Here is a 19,992-nt window from a genome sequence, read left to right on the forward strand (position 1 = left end):
ACGTGAAATGTATAGCGTAAACATCGGTGCCAGAATGATCCGGCTTCAATGTCTGCGTGCGCGTATAGTTATATTATATCAGCTTTTCCAAGCACAAACTCATATGGTATAAAAAATCTTCTCAGCGTGACGCGTCTATTTGACCTATCTCTCAAAACTTCCACACCACTGATCTATCTAATAGTTCTTTGATGAGACTACTTCTGAATACTCAGTAAAATACAGTGTTAACAGAGCGTTCCCTCATCGTGAACCATGACATTCAGAGCGCGTGCCATATGGACCGTCACAGGAGCGCTCGCGTGCCTGTGGCGCGGGAACCGCATGCCGAAACAGCACGAGGAAGCGAATAATTCCATGACGAGGTGTCAACGCATCCCCGTTTGAAATCACCTCGGCGCATCACTGCATCCGTCCCGGAGACAGAGCGACGCGCTCCCGCAGGACCGTCGTTACGCCCCCTGGTGTGTGATGCGTGAAGGGCGCAACACAAGTTTCACAACCCCGACTCCTCGAAGCGTCGTGCATCGGAATGCGTCTCGTGGAGTGTGATGCCTTTGGCGACGAGATGCGCACGGTCATCGGTCGTTACCTAGAAGCTGCACTTTCCTCCTAAGCCTTGTAGAATGAGCGCCACGGAGAAGGACGCGGAGCAGCCCAACGTGTCCCTGGAGCGTGTCAGGAGCACGCACCTACCGGGCAAAGCGTCGCCGCAGCTCGACAGCCGCTCCACTTACAACGATTCACCGAAAGTGACAGCTAACGGCGTGCATGACATCGAGGACCGGATTTTACGAATGACGGGTTATTATGGCTATTATCCTGGATATTCTAGCCATAGAAGTAAGTGCCGAACCCGCACGAACATGAAATCGAGAGCGCGTCGGATCTAAGTGTGTTTTCGGTCATCCTGCGCATTTTGTTTCGTTGAACGTTAACTGGACGGTTCCCCGCTGCTGAGCGTGACCACACGGTGTATCGCACGGATCGCATTTGGTGTTATCTAGGCGAGCCAGTTTCTGTGCGTAGATATGGTGGGGGAGTAGTGTTTGCGTAAAACTGGTGGTTTAGGTGGATGTGGTTGTAATACTGCTGGTGAGTGTGTGTGGGAAAAGCTAAGAGATTCAGATTCCACTTCAGCTACATCTGCTAGTCTGCACTGCTTCATGGTAAAGAAACACAACTTCCTGCAAAACCTTAAACTTAAGCTTAAACAAATTGCAAGATCGTATGCTTTCTTATCCTTTGAGTTCTTGAGCAAGGTCACGAGTGACAGTTTCATTCATTAGGCTATCTACTGTGAAACACTTTTTCAGGTAATCTCCCGTATGATTCTGTGTCGAATTGTCGGTTTTTTAAATGAACTGCAACAGTATGTAATGAACCCATACAGCGCGCGCCACTGAGGGCACAACAGTGGCCTGTAGGAGCTTGTTCAATATCACCGTTTTACTCTTGTAGCTCCTGCTAAATGACAAGTTGTAGTCTCTCCGCTAATTAAAGAGTGCCTTTAGAGAACAACTTAGAAGGAAAGAAACAACAAAAAGAATATAGAGTCAGTAGTGTATTATACGATAATAAATCCAACACGTTATTTGATATACATGGAGATAAACTCTATATGCAGTTTTTATTGATTGGGTCATAACATTCTAACAGTGCACACCCTCTATGCTACCTGGAGCAGCGTGCAATACTGTGCAGTGCAAAATCCACAGTTGGGTCTCAAGAAAGATGAAAGTTACTTGAAATGTTTTTGCTTGAGCAAGCAATAATGCAGTGGGTTGTAGGAACGTGGACACGAGCAGCACATAAGATAAACCTACTGTTCTCACAAACAGTGGCAAAGCCCGAGAAGAGGAAAGCCAGCTCCCAGTCTCTGGTGTGCCGTGTTCGCACCGTGGTAGGACTCGACTTCATAAATCATGTGTAATAAAGATCGCAGCGTGTGCGATATTGATCAGTGTCCAGGGGCCTGTAGCTGTAATGCCGCGGTTTGAACGCGCGCCCTACTCCAAGTCTTACGTAAGAGTTCCAAGCGCACGGCTGTTCCACGCGCCGCAGAATAAAGCCCGACACTGGCAACGTCACAAAGGGAACTAGTGGGGGATCTAAATGTGTTTTGCACGAGGAATGTCTTTAGAGTCATTCCCAAGAAAATTGTTCTCTGGCAGCCTTACAGCAAGTGCTTTCCCCCCCTCCAATTTCCAGCATGTGAAAGTTTGATAGTTTGACTCTTTGACGTAAGTGGTCATAGGTCGCGCCTTTAGGACATTTTGATTCTGAAATTACACCCACTCATCATAGCTATTCAGATCTGAGCTGGCAGTTCTACAGGTAACTGGGAGAGAGTGTGATACAGAGAACACAGAAAAGCTTCCTTTCTTACTTTCACTACACTCTTCTTTACATATATTGGCCTATTAACAGCAATCGCAGTTTACAAATGGTCAAATTGTTACAAATGCAAAGTAAAAATACTCCTTAGTGTACTTAACATTTTTGTTTTGGAACAGTGCATTGACTTGGAAAAGAGGGAATCATTTTACATCACCAAATAATTAAGTTTCTTTTCAGATTTTGTAATATATTATAATCGTATTTGTTTTCCAATTTATATTTGTCATATGGAAGAAACAATTGTGGTCCCCTTCCACATGATTGGTATCCAACAACCATGATTGTGAAAGAAACACATTCACTTGTGTGCACTATGGTTTATTGACTCACAAGTGTAATGGGACAACCGCACATTTACTTAACCAAAGAGCCACTATTAAGCATGAACACACTTGGGAACAGTGAGACTAACCCTAACCCGGCGGGTATAACGTAACGAATCTGCCCTGAACCACCAGAGACCTCGAAGCGTAACTGCTCAAACTTAAGTGTGTGCTAGTGCTTCATGCATTTGTGAAATACCAATACAGTAGTGATGAAGCGAGGTGTGGAGTCTGTTTGCTTTACTCTTTCGTGTATGCTTAATGGGGGTGGAGCACATAAGGGATTTCCTTTTCCCCAGTAATGGGAGCACTGAGGAATAAATGGTGGTGACATTGATCTTTGGAAACTCTGCCCTGTTAAAACCAGTATGGTTGGTCCCTACATAAGAGTGATGAATCTGGGGTCTTGGTTAGCTGTGGTCTGTCCTGGTTTGTTGCACTGGAATTTTGCCCTCGGCTCCAGAGAAGACAACAAAGGACAAAATTGCAAACCATTGTGCATCAAGTAGGTGGCAGTGGTCACATTTGCATGCCGATTGTGCAGTCACGTGTTTATTACTCTTCCAAACGTTATGGCTCTCAGCAGCACCGTATGGATGAAGTAAAAAGACTTGACATGCGGTAGGTGTGTGTGCATGTGCTGGTACACCTGTGTCCTTTCCAGACTGGAGATGCACTACTGCATTACAAACTAACTACAACTCCTCAGAAGATAAAATAAGTCCTGCCTACACAAGAATCTGGCATGCTCAGCGCACCAAATAAGCATAGACGCTCCAACACTGCCCCCGACTGGTGGCTTGACGTAACTACCAGCATACTGTCATTACCCGAATGCAGTGAGTCTAGTGTGAAGTGTTCACATACCGAATAGCACAGTCACATGCATGCACTTAGGCCGTTAGTCATTGGTTTGAGCTATTTTAAAGACTCCGTGGGCAACTGAAAGAGTAACATCATATGTAAACTGTCAGGATTTTTAATGTTTATTTAGATTTTGCAATATGCCCTGACCACGCACTTTATAACACACATTTATTAGAAAGACCTCCCGAGTGTACTGTTAGAGCCTCTAGTCCTGCACAGTCAGTGGCCAAACAGATTCTGCATTATCCTTTCTGCAGTCTCTGACCCAGTGACCTCTGACCCAGTGACCTCTGCTGGTTCTATTTTCTTCCTTTATTCAACACTGACACCAGTAACAACCATCAGCTGTGCCTAAAACACCTGTACCAGATGAGCACCTGTTGCTATGCCAGTACAATGCGTGTGTTGTTGCTATGCTGAGACAAATCCATCACCACTACAGTCGTAACAATGGTCCTTTAGGAACTGACCAGCACTGATCTGGATAAATGCTGGCTGACAAACTGCACAGTAATCTGTGGTCTAGAGTCTGTAATTGTCCAGGTAATTAAACTGACCAATATAGGTCCCGATACACACCATGACCAGATTATTTTGTAATAGACTTGTAATGTAATGTCCTGTCCACAAGATGTCAGCATCCTCATTTTCAGTCCTATACATCTCACATATTCAAAGCCATGCTCTTAATATAACTTCATTCAACTTTGAAACTGTGAGATAACACATTTTTTCCGCGCCAGACCCTAGATGCTGGAGGACTGCCTGTTGAGAAGCTGAGAGAGAGAGAGAGAGAGAGAGAGAGAGAGACATTCACTTTCTAAGCCATGGAGAGCTGGGGAGTCTGTGCTGAGATGTCACCAAACATCTATGCAAATCAGCCCTCGCCTCCAGGCTCGTGGGTCTCTCGGTGTCTTAGTGGAGTAAGTGGGCATGAAGTGTGTGTAACACATTCAGTGTGTGGGTGTTCTCTCCATCTTTCTCCTCTCTCTCGTCTCCTGGAGCGCTGCTTCATAGACATGTACAAAAGGCAGGTTGGATCTGCGCACAATAATACAGGAACATGGACCTGATCTAAATGATAAAGGGGTGTGAGTGGGACATTGGGGTAGAACATGGGGGCTCAGCCCGTTGCCATGGCAGGGTGGGGGGGGGGGGGGGGTGCTTGGAATCACGGGCCGTGACGTGACATGTGTGTGTGTGTGTGTGTGTGTGTGTGTGTGTGTGTGTGTGTGTGTGTGTGTGTGTGGGGGGGGGGGGGGGGGGGTGGATGGATTATATTATCCTTCTGCAAGTTTATCCCAGGTGACTTGAAAGTGTGACCCAGGTGAGGCGTTAAGAACAATTAATAACAGACCAGCAGTAAAGATGCTACCATTAAAATAGCATAATATGCACCAAGTACTTAGCATATAAAAAATACATCTAATTTATTGTAATATGTCTTTATATGTGTATATAGGAGGGTGGGAATATGTGGTAATTTTGCAAGACTAATCCTGTCTGTCTGTTGCACTGTCCCTTTATCTCGCTCACACACACACACACACACACACACACACACACACACACACACACACCATGGTTATGCTTAAATCATACACAATACAACAACAATAGAAGTAGCTGAGAGTTTCAGGGTTGTGTGTGTGTGTGTGTGTGTGTGTGTGTGTGTGTGTGTGTGTGTGTGTGTGTGTGTGTGTGTGTGTATACCTCAAGGAAGTGTATGCTTCATATATCACACTTAAGTGGATATTTAACCTGGATATATTTAGGCATGCACCTTGCTTTATTAATATAAATTAAAATACCAAAAAAATCAGATTACTTGTCAGCATATAAATACTGTATAGGCATATTTGGATAAGTGTTTCAGTGTATGATCATAACTGTAATTAAAATCATAAAATACTGATATGAAAAATGCATTATGAGGTTGCTTTAAGTACTTTGTGGGATGGTCAGAAAGAGAGAGAGAGAGAGAGAGAGAGAGAGAGAGAGAGAGAGAGAGAGAGAGAGATTGTGTGTATCTGTGTAAGGGATTAGGGAGGATTCACTGTGACTCTGATATGGTGGTATAATGGCTGGCGTAATACATTTTCTGGAAGAACATAATGACGACTTCAGTGCTCTCACAGCGTGAGGCTGGCACATGCCCACCATGCTGGCTGGCGCTCTGTTCAAAGCAGCCCGTGGTCTCCAGCCCGAGTGTGAAACGTGTATCCCCTGTTTTTGTGACGTACCATCATGACTGAAGTGAGTAATGACCCATTTCACAGGAAAAGACCTTTCTGTTATGTGTTTTAAGGTAAAACAGGGAAGGAGAAAGAGACAGAAAAGAGTGAGAGTGGAAAAAGAGGGGGTGAATGCTCACAGAGGAAAATGTGTTTATATTAAGGCATATGCCAGTAACATCACTCTGGCTGTGTGTTTGGCTTGGAGGCAATAGCAGCATCAGGACCAAAGCGTTCGTACGTGGGTGTCTGACCAATGGAGTGTGGCTGCTGAAGCAATCAGGAGTGAGCCCCATTAAAGGCACGGCCATGGTAAACCGCAGAAGGAGCTTTCTGACCAGCATGGCGCTGTGTAACAAGACCCCTCACCCCCACCCCCACGTAGGCAGGCCAGGCCTGGCCGATGGTCAGCCCGGCTCTGCTTGAGCCCTCCACCTTTTTGACTCCAAAAAACACACAACTACACCACACCTACCCAGTCTTCGTTAACCCGTTTATAGTGTGAGCACGCTTGTCAAATAGCTAAGCTATTTGAAAGCTAAGAAGGAGCACCCCGGAATTCAAACTAAATAGTTTGGAGGTTACAAGTACATAGGAGATCTGGTAATCAAATTTGTGAAGCACACAACACAACTATGTTAAGTTACTGGAGGTCTTTTTCACCAATTCTTGGGTAAATGTGATTGAGATTAAATATGGGAGATTAAAAAACACACACACAAACAAAAACATCCATGACCCTCACCAATAAAATGACACATCTCCTCTCTGAACCTTTGTTACTCTGAACAGTTACCTCAGAATGCCAGCACAGTCTGAACCAATGTGAGGAAGAGCGGAGCACAAGGTTTTCCGAGAGGTCCCGTCGCCAGCAAGACTGCATGTTTGGCCAGTGTAGAACTGTAGTGACACATGAGGACAAGACCTCGATCAGACGTAAGGGTTGAGAGCTGTTGAGCGGAAGACAAAGGCGGCTGAAGGAGGGATAGAGTGATTGGTGAAGGGCGGATTTGGGGGGATTTAGAAGCACACTTTATGTTTTTTAACCCTTACATTACCGACCTTTCCATCCCGGGACGTGTGACCGGGTAGGCGACGTCCAGCGGGCGAGAGAGGAAGGACGAGGCGTTGGAGGTTGTGTGTGGACGGGTGGTGGGGGTGAGCGGGGCTAACGCAGCATAATTAGCCTGAGCTGCTTGGTTACCTTCCAAACAAAGAGGAGGCTCCAGTGAGCGGACAGGGAGGTGGGGAGTGAGGGATGAGATGAGAGGGAGGTGGGGAGTGAGCAAGTGAGAGAGAGGGAGAGTGAGATGAAGAGAATGATTGCACCGTTCCACACACACTTGAAGCCCAGTCTCCCTGGGAGACGCAGGAGAACAGAATGACAGTGCAACTAGGAAGCTAAGAACACCGCCGCATGGTAGTAGGGTTATATATGCACACAGAGACAGGGAGAGTGAGAGAGAGAGAGAGAGAGAGAGAGAGAGAGAGAGAAAGGGAAAAAGAATGAGAGAGGGAGTTTGAGAAAGGAAGACTGACAGTCGGAGGAGGAGAGAGCACTGAGGAAAGTGAAAAAAAACACGGAAGAGAGAGAAAGAATCACGGCAGAGGTGCGTGCAGGGATGAAGAAGATCTGTCAGAAGAGTTGAGCCGTGTAGCTCACACACACACACACACACACACACACACACACACACACACTCACACTCACACTCACACTCACACTCACACACACACACACACACACACACACACACACACACACACACACACACACACACACACACACACACACCCACTCGTGGTGCTGGGACGGACAGGATGAAGAAGCATTCTGCTAGAGTGGCTCCTCTCAGCTCTTACAGCACACAGGTCCTCACCTGCCCCATCTCAGAAGGTAAACACTAGTAAATAGTGGTGTGTGTGTGTGTGTGTGTGTGTGTGTGTGTGTGTGTGTGTGTGTGTGTGTGTGTGTGAGGAGTGAGGAAGGCACAGAGTGCACAGTGTGTGTCATGAAGCAGGAGTGTTAAAAGGAGCGTCATAAAAGGCAACATGATATATGTTTACGTGTTTATGCTTGTGTGTCTTTTACTTTTGAAAGATGTATGGATGCAGACGCATCACTCCTGTGTCTGTTTACCAAGTTCTGCATGTTATTCTGTGATGGAATACTGAATTGTACTGTGATGAAGAATGACATGTAGTTACTGTCAGGGCTCCTGGATCTTGTTGCATTTGAGCTACGGTTAGGGCACCTGGCTCTTGAAGCATTTGAGCTACAGTTAGGGCACCTGGCTCTTGAAGCATTAGAGCTACAGTTAGGGCACCTGGCTCTTGAAGCATTTGAGCTACAGTTAGGGCACCTGGCTCTTGAAGCATTTGAGCTACAGTTAGGGCACCTGGCTCTTGAAGCATTTGAGCTACAGTTAGGGCACCTGGCTCTTAATGCATTTGAGCTACAGTTAGGGCACCTGGCTCTTAATGCATTTGAGCTACAGTTAGGGCACCCGGCTCTTAATGCATTTGAGCTACAGTTAGGGCATCTGGCTTTTGAAGCATTTGAGCTACAGTTAAGGCACCTGGCTCTTGAAGCATTTGAGCTACAGTTAGGGCACCTGGCTCTTGATGCATTTGTGCAACAGTTAGGACACCTGGCTCTGGTGCATTTGAGCTACAGTTAGGGCACTTGGCTCTGGTGCATTTGAGCTACAGTTAGGGCACTTGGCTTTGAGCTATGGTTTGGGCACTTGGCTCTAGATGTATTTGAGCTACAGTTAGGGCACTTGGGATACTAGGGATATAATGGAATGAAAATGACCAGGACGTGTTAAGTGGAACCATCCCAGACTTCCAGAATAGTGTTGCCTCAGCTACAAGCCACTGCCGTTGTTTGATTTAACCATAAGTTAAAGCATCTTTGCCTTCTTGATTTCATCAGGGGTGACTTTACGAGTGACATTTTAAAACTTTCTAGCAAACCTGCTTTTTTCTACACATAGCTGAGATAAAACCACTTTATAACAGCATTCACTGTAGGCTTAACAAAGAGTGAATGAACTCATTGTGTGTAGATGGGTTCTAGGGCCTATTTTGGAGAAATCATATATTTTTTTTACTCTTACAAATGACCAAAGACCAAGTGTAGTCAAGCACCAAATTTGACCTATGTGCTTTCTTATGTGTGTGGGTTCACAGTTGAAACTGGGACAGCAGTGTCTTTGTTAGGGCTTTGACGTGTGTCAGTGTCACAGGCTTGACAGTAGTCTGCTACTGTTCTGTGGTCCAAAACCGATTATTTATGAAGGCCTAACAAACTTTTCATAGCATAAGATGGACAAAAGACTAAATGTACACATACAAGGTCTTTCTGCTAAAGTGGATGGAATATGTGCCAAAATCATTTAATAATATAGCCACACCCTGATTAAAACTATAAACTGATGACCAAAGACAAATTCAATGAATGCCTTTATAACAGCATTATAGACCTGCAGATATGAACCTACAAGTTTTTTTATCAAGAGTTTTCCATTCTTCGACTGTCACAAGTAGAGAATGAAGTGAGTTGGGAAGGAGTGAATGCAGCATCCTGTCAGTGTAGATTTATATTTCACTAATGGGCCTGGACATCCGGGCAATGGATATCTGGGCAAAGACAGAACTGGAGGAAGGGGAAAATGTAGTAACCACGTTGTATGGTTGGCATTGCATGTGGTTGTATTTCATTACATCTGCTGTTTTTGACCTAATGTGTTGCTACACAGAGGTTATATAAATGAGGCCTGTGTTGGCACACATGCACTGCCTTTCTAGTGTGATATATGTCCAAAAAGTCACGTGACCTTTGTGGAAAATTCTACCATTACAGTTAGTACCTCAGTAGGTGAATATACTGTAAATCAAATAATCCATCTTGATGGGCACTGCTTAGTGCTGAGTGGAGGAATGACAACCTCAGAGCTCTGAGGAAAAAAAACAAAAATTCTTGAATGACATGAATGAAATGTTAGTACCTTCATTTAAACAAGAATTAGTCATACCACTAGCAGTACTGAAGTATTTCACACTGACATTTTTTTTTATTTGTGAACTTGAGAACAGCTTCTCCCTTAAACACCTCTGGTGGACAACATGGTTGTTTCACCTCTTGCTTTTTACACGTGATGTGTATATTTTGATCTACTGTCTATTCTGGATGTTAGTGTGTGAGGATGTTTTCACATTGAGATTTATTCCACTGCAGCCCTGGAAGTATGATTTGGTGTGAAAAGACCAGTCTGTTGTAGATTACAAGATATACCTCACAATACTATAGTACTATACTATAGTGTTGTAACTGTAGTTTTGTACTATACTCTTGTTTTTGTTAACAAAATGGCAACTAGAAACCAATGCTCCAAAAAAGCTGAATATTATTATCGAGTTATTGAGTTGAAAGTCACATGGTTTGGCCATCTTGGCACTGTTCCATTGCCTGACAAGGTCAGCCTCTTCTCTGCCAGGGCTCAAGTTGTTGAAATAATTACCGTCTGAACAGTAAAGAGAAGAGACATACCAGAATCACTCAAATATAGCGCCATGACTCTAGAATCATTGCATGAAAGATTTCCTGCAGTGTGCGCCTTATTAAGCGCTTCAGAGGAGAGATTCTGGACCCTGGTAGAGCAGTAATTGTTTGCATCTGTAAAACAATGCGTGTAAATGATTAACTGAATCCACAACAGATTTTACAGATCAGCGGGTCAAACACTGGAAAACTAATGTTGATTTAACATTGTCCTTACAAAGGCTTTACACACCATCACTCTAGATTTAAACGAGATTCGTGGCTAGGAAGGAGAAAGCCACCAATAGTGTGTGTGTGTGTGTGTGTGTGTGTGTGTGTGTGTGTGTGTGTGTGTGTGTGCATGCTGACCAAGTGCAGTGGAAGTTAGCAAGGATGGCCTAGCACATGTCATTTTTTATTCCTAGCCTGGTGTAAATTGATCACGCTCTGTCTGCTGCATAACGGATCTTGGCCCTCTGCTGCAATCACCCTTCCCCTTGGCTCAGTCTGTCACCACTACTGAATCCCTACCACTACAGGACAAACGCACCACACTGGGATTACATGGCATGTATTCTGATTGCCATCATGCCTTGCGATTATATTAAAAGTACATTCAAGTACAGCTCAACCATAACAGCGCAAAGGTTATAGATCATACTACACTGTTTATCTGAACATTCCTTACATTTGTTCATATGAATGTCAAGCTTGATCAAAACACACACCAATGTTCTGGAATAGGCCAGGACTTCATTATAATTATTATTATTGCTAGTAAACCCTGATACTATCGAGAAAACTCCAGTGCACTGTTTCAAAACAAGCAAAAAATTTCTCACTGTTCACGTGTAAAAAGCGATTCAGCAATAATACTTAAAATAAAATACTTAAAAAAAAAAGTTTTTTTTTGAGTGTAGGGTATTTCAAAAGACCACTAATCAATTCAATCTCCTGCAACAAGCAAAAACAGGAAGGTCACATTTGCCAACCTTTCAGTTTTGGTTTCTGTCCGTCAGCTCTGTGCCAGTAAAGCCATTTGTGAAGCACATCTGAGCTGCACGCAGGAGACTGTCCTCACTGTCCCCACTGTCCTGGACACGACAGAGCAGTGGGGACGCTGCAGGAGCACACATGTCCATCATGGAGGTTATGACCAGCAGGGTGTCGTCCGCTTGAGCCGACACACACACACACACACACACACACACCCCACTGGCGTCAGGTTTCAATGCCTCTGTCTATATGCACCATGTGGCACTGCTGCACACTGGACCTATTTTAAACATACGTTTCAGTCTAGGCAACTTTACAGTGATAATACCAGGAGACTAACAAAGTAACCCTACAAATGTGAGGATACGGCATACGAGGCCTGTAATCTTCATTTAGATAGATAGATAGATAGATAGATAGATAGATAGATAGATAGATAGATAGATAGATAGATAGATAGATAGATAGATAGATAGATAGATAGATAGATAGATAGATAGATAGATAGATAGATAGATCGATCGATCTATCTTTATTGATCCCTTTGGGAGGTTTCCCTCTGTCATGCAAACCTTCCACAAGTCTGACAAAGTATATATATATACAAATAAATTAAATGGGGGTCATCACAAGACATACCTGATACACTGATACACCCAGAGAGGAAAAACCAATTATACTGTGCCATCTGTTGTAGGAGAGGAAGGCTCAGACTCCCATATCGAGACTCCAGCCAGCGAGGCCAATGTAGAGGACACTTCCTATCAGGCCTGTGCCAGTGTTGCCCTGAAGGTCCTGGGAGGCCTGCTGGTGGTCCTGTGTGTGTCCTCGTCCTGGGTGGGCACCACTCAGGTGGTGCAGGTCACCTTCACGTCTTTCTCCTGCCCTTTCTTCATCTCCTGGTTCAGCACCAACTGGAACATCTTCTTCTTCCCCCTCTACTACTCTGGCCACGCCGTCATCACACGGGAGAAGCAGACCCCCATTCAGAAATTCAGGTGAGTAGATGTTCGGAAAGTCAGGAGGATTGACACAGAGTGGAAGAGTAATACAGGGGAGATCCAGCAATTTTAGGCAATTATTCCAAACTGAGGCTGCTGTAAGCAGTTTTTGTCTTTGTATCCTTATAGCCATAAAAATAGTTGCTGTTTTAATAATATCTCTATGGCTGGATCAACAAAACAAGAAATTATCACAGAATTACGAATAAACAATAGCTGAAAACTAATATATATATTGGTGAAGAATACCAAACCTTCACATTTCTTTCTAGGAGACAGTGAGAGACAGGAAGGAGGACAGTCAGAGTGAGTTCTGCATTTTGTGCAGAGACAGTTAGATTTAAGGACAGACCAAAAGAGTTGTCACCCTAGCAACTAAGGCAGGGTATAAGAAAAAAATAAGATATAAAAAGTCCCATTTCCCAAATTAACAGACAATGAAACTACATGCACAAAAAAAGGATCAGAAGATGGAAGATTAGCCTAAACAATAAGTGGGCAGGTCTTTGGAGAAGATTGAAGTCCAATTACGGTGTCCAATTACGGAAGAAGTTAGTAACAACTGCAATGTTAATTTCAGCAGCTTTACGAATGAGAAACAGGAGGCAGTTTGTTATTTGGAGTGGTGGATGTCATGAAGAACTGTAGAAAACGCAGCGCTAAGTGCTTCTCTCTGTAGGGAGTGCAGCCGACTCTTTGGTGAAGATGGGATGACTCTGAAGCTGTTTCTGAAGAGAACGGCTCCGTTCTCCATCCTGTGGACGCTGACCAACTACCTGTACCTGCTGGCCCTGAAGAAGCTCACGGCCACAGACGTTTCAGCCCTCTACTGCTGCCACAAGGCGTTTGTCTTTCTGCTGTCCTGGATTGTGCTGAAGGACCGCTTCATGGGTGTGCGGGTCCGTATCTTCAACACACAGCCTTTCTGACCCAGACCCACTAACACTGGGAGATACATTACAGTCGTTTAAAAAGAGGGACTTTTGAAACCACCTGATTGAAAATCACATCTATCTGCTGATGTGTCTTGATTCAACAATCCAATATTACTATACTATTACTATAATACTGTGTATAATACCCAAAGATTTAACAACGCAATATGACTATACTATTATTCTAATACTGTAATATTACTATATAATCCCGAAAGATTTATAGTAACTATGCTATTACTATAATGCAGAAATATTACTTTATAATACCCAACGGTTTAACAAACCAATATTACTATACTATTACTATAATACAGAAATATTACTATATAATCACCAAAGATTTAACAACCCAATATAAATATGGATCACCATCGCAGCGGGCCTCATGCAGTAGGCTGGGTCTATTTAGACTAACCAAAGTTTTTCTTGTCATGTGGTTTTTCTTCATCTTTGTAATGTGAATGTTGATTATCCAGCCTTGGACCCATCAGTGCCTTAAATTAATATGCTATGGTTTTTCTGCAGGCACCAAAAATGAAATATTATGAATATATCCAGTGACAGTATATTTTACATTACTATGTAATTCTAAAGAGTTTCCTCCAATATCCCTGTTTTTACTCTTCAGATTGTAGCTGCCATTATGGCAATCACAGGCATTGTCATGATGGCCTATGCAGATGGTTTCCATGGTGACTCCATCATAGGCGTGGCTTTAGCAGTAGGCTCCGCCTCTACATCAGCACTGTACAAGGTTGGTAGAACTGGCAGTCCCACTTTTTTGCAAAATGTCTTTTCACATCTTTGATCCGTTTTGCTTCCTCTCCCTCTTTTAGTGGCCCTGCCATCACACACACCATCTTCTCTCTTCACTAAGGTGCTGTTCAAGATGTTTCTGGGCAGTGCAAACCTGGGAGAGATCGCCCACTTCTTCTCCACCATGGGGTTCTTCAACCTGATCTTCATCTCCTGTGTGCCTATCATCCTATATTTCACCAGAGTGGAACACTGGGGTTCCATATCTGCCCTACCTTGGGGCTATCTCTGTGGAGTGGCTGGCCTGTGGCTGGGTGAGGGGCTCTAGCACATTCACCAGACTGCTAACATTTCGTGTTCCGTCTAATTTTTTATTACCATCAGCACAATTTGAATGCTCTGTGTGGAAAACACTGAACAAGAGAAGTCTCTGCTCCATATGCTGCATTCAACACAAAATAAACTGGAGTAAACTTTCAGGAGTGCTGAAAAAAGCACTTAATGCTTAGCAAGACAGACATTTTGGGTTTTAATCATCAGGTTACACTCTGAAGTAGCATTTCGTCACCTCAGCTCTCCTATATGTGATGTGTCAGCATGCGTAAGGACTGATAGTAGGGGAGCCACTTGTTTACCGACTCTAGAAGCTTAAGGTACACTGACTCTCTGGGGGAAAGGGCAGTGTCTACTCCACCCACGCATCCACCCAACAGAGTTACAGGAGTCTCTGACAGTATCATTTTGAGTAATTATCTCCATCTCTCTCTCTCTCTCTCTCTCTCTCTCTCTCTTTCTCATTTTACAGTGTTCAACATCCTGGTAAATGTAGGCGTGGTTCTCACCTACCCCATCCTCATATCTATTGGCACCTTACTCAGCATCCCTGGTAATGCAGGTGGGTAATGTCGCTGTGCACTGAAATGGGGGCAGAACTGTAAACCACTGCGAACCTTCATTGTCATTTTTCAATGCAAATGGCGGCCTAAATTTGCCAGAAGCACACCGTGCATTTGCCCTCTTTCCTTGTACTTTCTGTTTCTAATTCTCTCATACACACACTTTTGTGAAGAAAGTCTTGACTAGCAGTTTTATGCTCCGCTCCCCCAAAACTCTTTGCTGCTTTAGGCACCAAAGCCATCGCACTGCAAATCTGCTTTACCCAGTACCCCTCTCTCTCTCTCTTCACTTAAGTAAATAAAAGAAACCTGATCAGCAGCGTGCATACTCACTAACAGTAACGGCCAATCATAAAACAAGATCACGTTGCCCAGGCAACACTAAATGCCTGATGAAAGCACTTACCTTTAAAAGCCGTCTGTCAAGGTCGGTGGGTTAATTCAAGCTCAACTTCTGAGAAATCCACCAACACCCTGAGTCTCTCGTGCTGGGTGAGGTGCAGTATTGACTTTGATTTGTGGGCCTGAACACTAGACAATGTTCATGGTATTTTACGTTGTTTTGTGAACATGCAGTGGCCGTCATGACCTTGTACATGACGACTTTTTGCAGTCTTTCGTGGGTTGTTAATCATTTTGACTTGGTAACAGGAGGCAATGTAGTGGATACTCCTGATAATCAGAGTGCACGTCACACACATTACTGACAGATGTCTAAATAACAAGCGCACAGATGAAATTTCTGCCCTGCCAGGCCTGCCTTGATTTACTAAGTGCTGTTATTATTAGACGGAAGCGTCTAAGAGCAGCAATAGTTTCTCCCCAAAGTAACAGGCAGTATGGACTCATGGCACAGCTGGAAGCTGGAGCCGTGGAATGATGAATGCTTCACTATGAGTGACGTTTCGTAGTTTGGTGGATGCCAGCAGAACAGCACTTAACAGAACAGATTTGTTGGAGGGTTTCAGCCAGGTCCTTTAGTTCCAGTAAGGGGGCGATGTTATTGATACGGTATTCATTTAGACATTTAAAGAATTGTATGCTTCCAATTTTGTCACAACAGTTTTGGGAAGGCACATTCCTGTCCCAGCATGCCTGTGCCGCGATGTATTAACCGAGGTCCATAAAAGACATGGGTTGACAAGATTTGTGCGGAGCAAGTCCAGTGGTCTGCAGAATGCTGACCTCAACCCCACTGAACATTTCTGGCTTGATCTGGCACGTCGACTGCCAGCCATGTCTTCTCCTCTAAGTCACAGGTTTTTTGTTCTTGGGGAAAGCTTTAATGCGTTTATGACGGTCAGCTAAACTGTCTAAACTGCCGGGCTAAGCTTGCAGGTCTCCCATCCCCCCCTCATGGTTCTGTGCCTTGTCGACACTCTTCTTCTCCTGCTCTCCCCAGCCGTGGACGTTCTGAAGCACGAGGTGATCTTCAGCGTGGTGCGCCTGTCCGCCACCTGCGTCATCTGCACGGGCTTCCTGCTGCTGCTCCTGCCCGAGGAGTGGGACGCCGTCACCCTGCGCTTCCTCGCCGCGCTCGCCGACAAGAAGTCCGAGGAGCACGGAGAGGAGCTCACGGAGTCCAGCGTGCACACACGCAGCCGGAGCAGGGCCAACGGGGCCGTCTCCATCCCCATGGCGTGAGCCCGACGCCCCCGCCCGCACCGCGAGGGGGGTGGGACGCGACGGCGGCGGAGATCCACCCGGAGCGTCCGACCGACGGATGCTTTCATCGCAGCTCGCGAAGGGTGTTTGGCCAGGAACCACTGGAGTGTGGCGGTGGAGAATCGGGACGGTGACTCGTGGTGACACTACAACGGCAGCTGTGGGGATGCGGGTGAAGCTGCTCTCACTTTTCCTCACTCACGAGATGAAGGAAAACGGAATTTTTTTGGTTTTTTGGGGGGGCTATGCTGAAGAGAAACGCCTTTCATAAAAGAAAGGTGCTTATTTACAGTACACAGCTGGGATTTCTCGGCCAAGGAACTAGTCATCTTGTGGCGAACTGCAGTCTCTCGACTAACAGAAGGAAGCGGTCTGTTGAAGCCTTGCCTCCCACATGGACTGTATTCTGTGAATACAGACTCAACCAGGGCCAATTTGGCTCACTGTATTAAAATGAATGCATTATACCTATAACACAAAGATTATTTAAATTGTATCTAATGGTATCATATTGTAGAGAGGGGAAATATTATGCTATATATGAACAAGGCTCTCTTTTGTTTTTACAAGCACTGGTGCAACGTGGGTCTTGGGGACGGCCCCTTTAGCCTCCTGCCCCCAGTTACTACATTATGTCATCTTCCCTCATATATTTTCCCACCAGCCCATATTCTTTGTTTTATGAGAACATATCTGTAATGTGTGAGGTTGCCAGGATGTGGAAACGAGTAATCACACCCTCAGGACACATAGACACCCACCCACACAACCACACCCACAGACAGGACGCATAGACACCCACCCACACAACCACACCCACATCGACAGGACGCATAGACACCCACCCACACAACCACAAGACGCATACACACACAACCACAACCACAGGACGCACACACACACAACCACACCCACAGGACACAGACACCCACCCACACAACCACACCCACATCCACAGGACACATAGACACCCACCCACACAACCACACCCACATCCACAGGACGCATAGACACCCACCCACACAACGCATACACACACAACCACAACCACAGGACACACACACACACACAACCACACCCACAGGACACCCACCCACACAACCACAACCACAGGACGCACACACACACAACCACACCCACAGGACGCATAAACACACGACCACACCCACAGGACGCACACACACACAACCACAACCACAGGACGCATAAACACACAACCACACCCACAGGACGCACACACACACAACCACACCCACAGGACGCACACACACACAACCACAGGACACACACACACACAACCACAACCACAGGACACACACACACAACCACAGGACGCACACACAGACAACCACAACCACAGGACACACACACACACAACCACACCCACAGGACGCATAAACACACAACCACACCCACAGGACTCATACACACAACCACAGGACACACACACACAACCACAACCACAGGACGCGCACACACACAACCATATCCACAGGACGCACACACACACAACCACACCCACAGGACGCACACACACACAACCACACCCAGAGGACGCGTATACACACAACCACAACCACAGGACGCATATACACACAACCACAAGACACACACACACACACACACAACCACACCCACAGGACGCATAAACACACAACCACACCCACAGGACACACACACAGACAACCACAACCACAGGACACACACACACACACAACCACACCCACAGGACTCATACACACAACCACAGGACACACACACACAACCACACCCACAGGACTCATACACACAACCACAGGACACACACACACACAACCACAACCACAGGACGCGCACACACACAACCATATCCACAGGACGCACACACACACAACCACACCCACAGGATACGTACACACACAACCACAACCACAGGACATGACAATATTCCATTGCCCCCCCCCCCCCCCCTCTAAAAATGCTGTCCTTCCTGTATCTGTTGAAACTTGCACGTAAATTACAAATCAGAAAAAAAACCAGAAAATGAAATGGCAATTTAATTTGCTCATTTTGGAACACTAAAGCCAAAAAAAAAGAAGTGTGATAAGTAATTTTAGAGATTGTTTGTTCAGTGTTTATGTTTGAGTCAATGACTCAAAACTAGTTTGAGTGACTAAGAAACTAATGCTATAATTTGCACAAAGCTAATGTGTCCTGTGCCCTGTCTTCATTTTGTATTCGTCGGCTGTCCAGCTAAAGTCAGTGGCTACTTTCAATGGAACGTGGCTAAAGTCTGCTCAAAAAGTTGTTAAATGTTACTAGATGATGTCATGTGTTCATTAGCATATTTGTGATGTCATCTTGTCGTATTTGCATGCTGCATGATGTCGGATGGTGTCAGCCCTTTATGTCTAGCTTCTCCTCTCCTGCTCTCTGCGCCCACATATACTGCATTTTAATAGAGACGAATTCCCAATTAAGCTGTTCTCATTTACACTGTTTCTGTTGTCAGACAGCAGGACAAAGTATGAAATAGTTTAACCAGCTGGACAACTCATTTCCAATCGACTGCTCTGCTAAAGTTCAAAATTTGTTGCCTGACCAAATCATTCACAGTTGAAAGAGAACAGCTGTACTGTGATATCGGCTATATTTACGTGCAAGTTAAGCACTTAGAGAGAAAGTTAGAAGCAAAAGAATAGCTTTATTTTCTCTCACAGCACACAGAGTGATAATGGGCAAATTAAGCAGGTTAAGGTAAAAGTAAGGAGGAGTCAACAATACACATTAGCGATTGGGCTTTGGCACAACTGTTAGCACACGTGAAGTTTGCTCACAGCTACATGAGCTGTCGTGTGGATATGCTGCTCCTCACTGAACCTGGTAGATGTTGAGAGGTGTTTCCATAGCAGCACATGAAACTCTCCTTAAAGACAGAAGGCAGCTTGTCCAAAATGTTGCTAGTTTAGGGAAAACAAAGTTACTAAATCTAATCCAATTGAACTAGTGCTGGGAAATCTGGTCTAAATTATATTTTCTATATTCATAGTATTTATGTTATCTCCATTTTCTGCCACCACTTGTCCTATTCCAAAATAACAAATGATCCACAAGAAATGTTAGAACAGGATTAGTAACATCAGCTTTGTATGCAAGCAAACACAGATTACCAAACAATCCCAATGATATGGCAACTACTTTATTTCATGATATGTTCACGTAATTTTTATCTGTATAATGACGCTAGCACCCCCATCCTCCCACACCAGTTTGTCAGACCAAATTTGCACCCGAACAAATAAAATAAATCAAATACTTGGGTCCATTCATCCTCAGTTGCTTTGGTATAATGGTCTATCATATCCTTTGCTCACAGTCACACAAATTTGGA

General features: G+C 44.8%; 1 protein-coding gene across 2 annotated transcripts; it reads left to right on the forward strand.

Moving 5' to 3' along the window:
- The first annotated feature begins 264 nt into the window (after positions 1 to 264).
- Positions 265 to 18,747, forward strand: slc35f4 (solute carrier family 35 member F4). 2 transcript variants are annotated; one of them, XM_076979263.1, is made up of 7 exons: positions 265 to 843; positions 12,064 to 12,364; positions 13,047 to 13,266; positions 13,934 to 14,059; positions 14,183 to 14,375; positions 14,867 to 14,956; positions 16,360 to 18,747. In XM_076979263.1, exons 1-7 carry the CDS (start codon positions 627 to 629, stop codon positions 16,599 to 16,601), a joined length of 1,389 nt encoding a protein of 462 aa, XP_076835378.1. In that variant the 5' UTR covers positions 265 to 626; the 3' UTR covers positions 16,602 to 18,747. The 2 variants fall into 2 exon arrangements, with proteins under 2 accessions (XP_076835378.1, XP_076835379.1); XM_076979264.1 differs by lacking the exon at positions 265 to 843 and adding an exon at positions 5,349 to 7,721.
- Positions 18,748 to 19,992: the final 1,245 nt, after the last annotated feature.

This window comes from Brachyhypopomus gauderio, chromosome 17 (genome assembly GCF_052324685.1).
Source record: "Brachyhypopomus gauderio isolate BG-103 chromosome 17, BGAUD_0.2, whole genome shotgun sequence".
Taxonomy (NCBI): domain Eukaryota; kingdom Metazoa; phylum Chordata; class Actinopteri; order Gymnotiformes; family Hypopomidae; genus Brachyhypopomus; species Brachyhypopomus gauderio.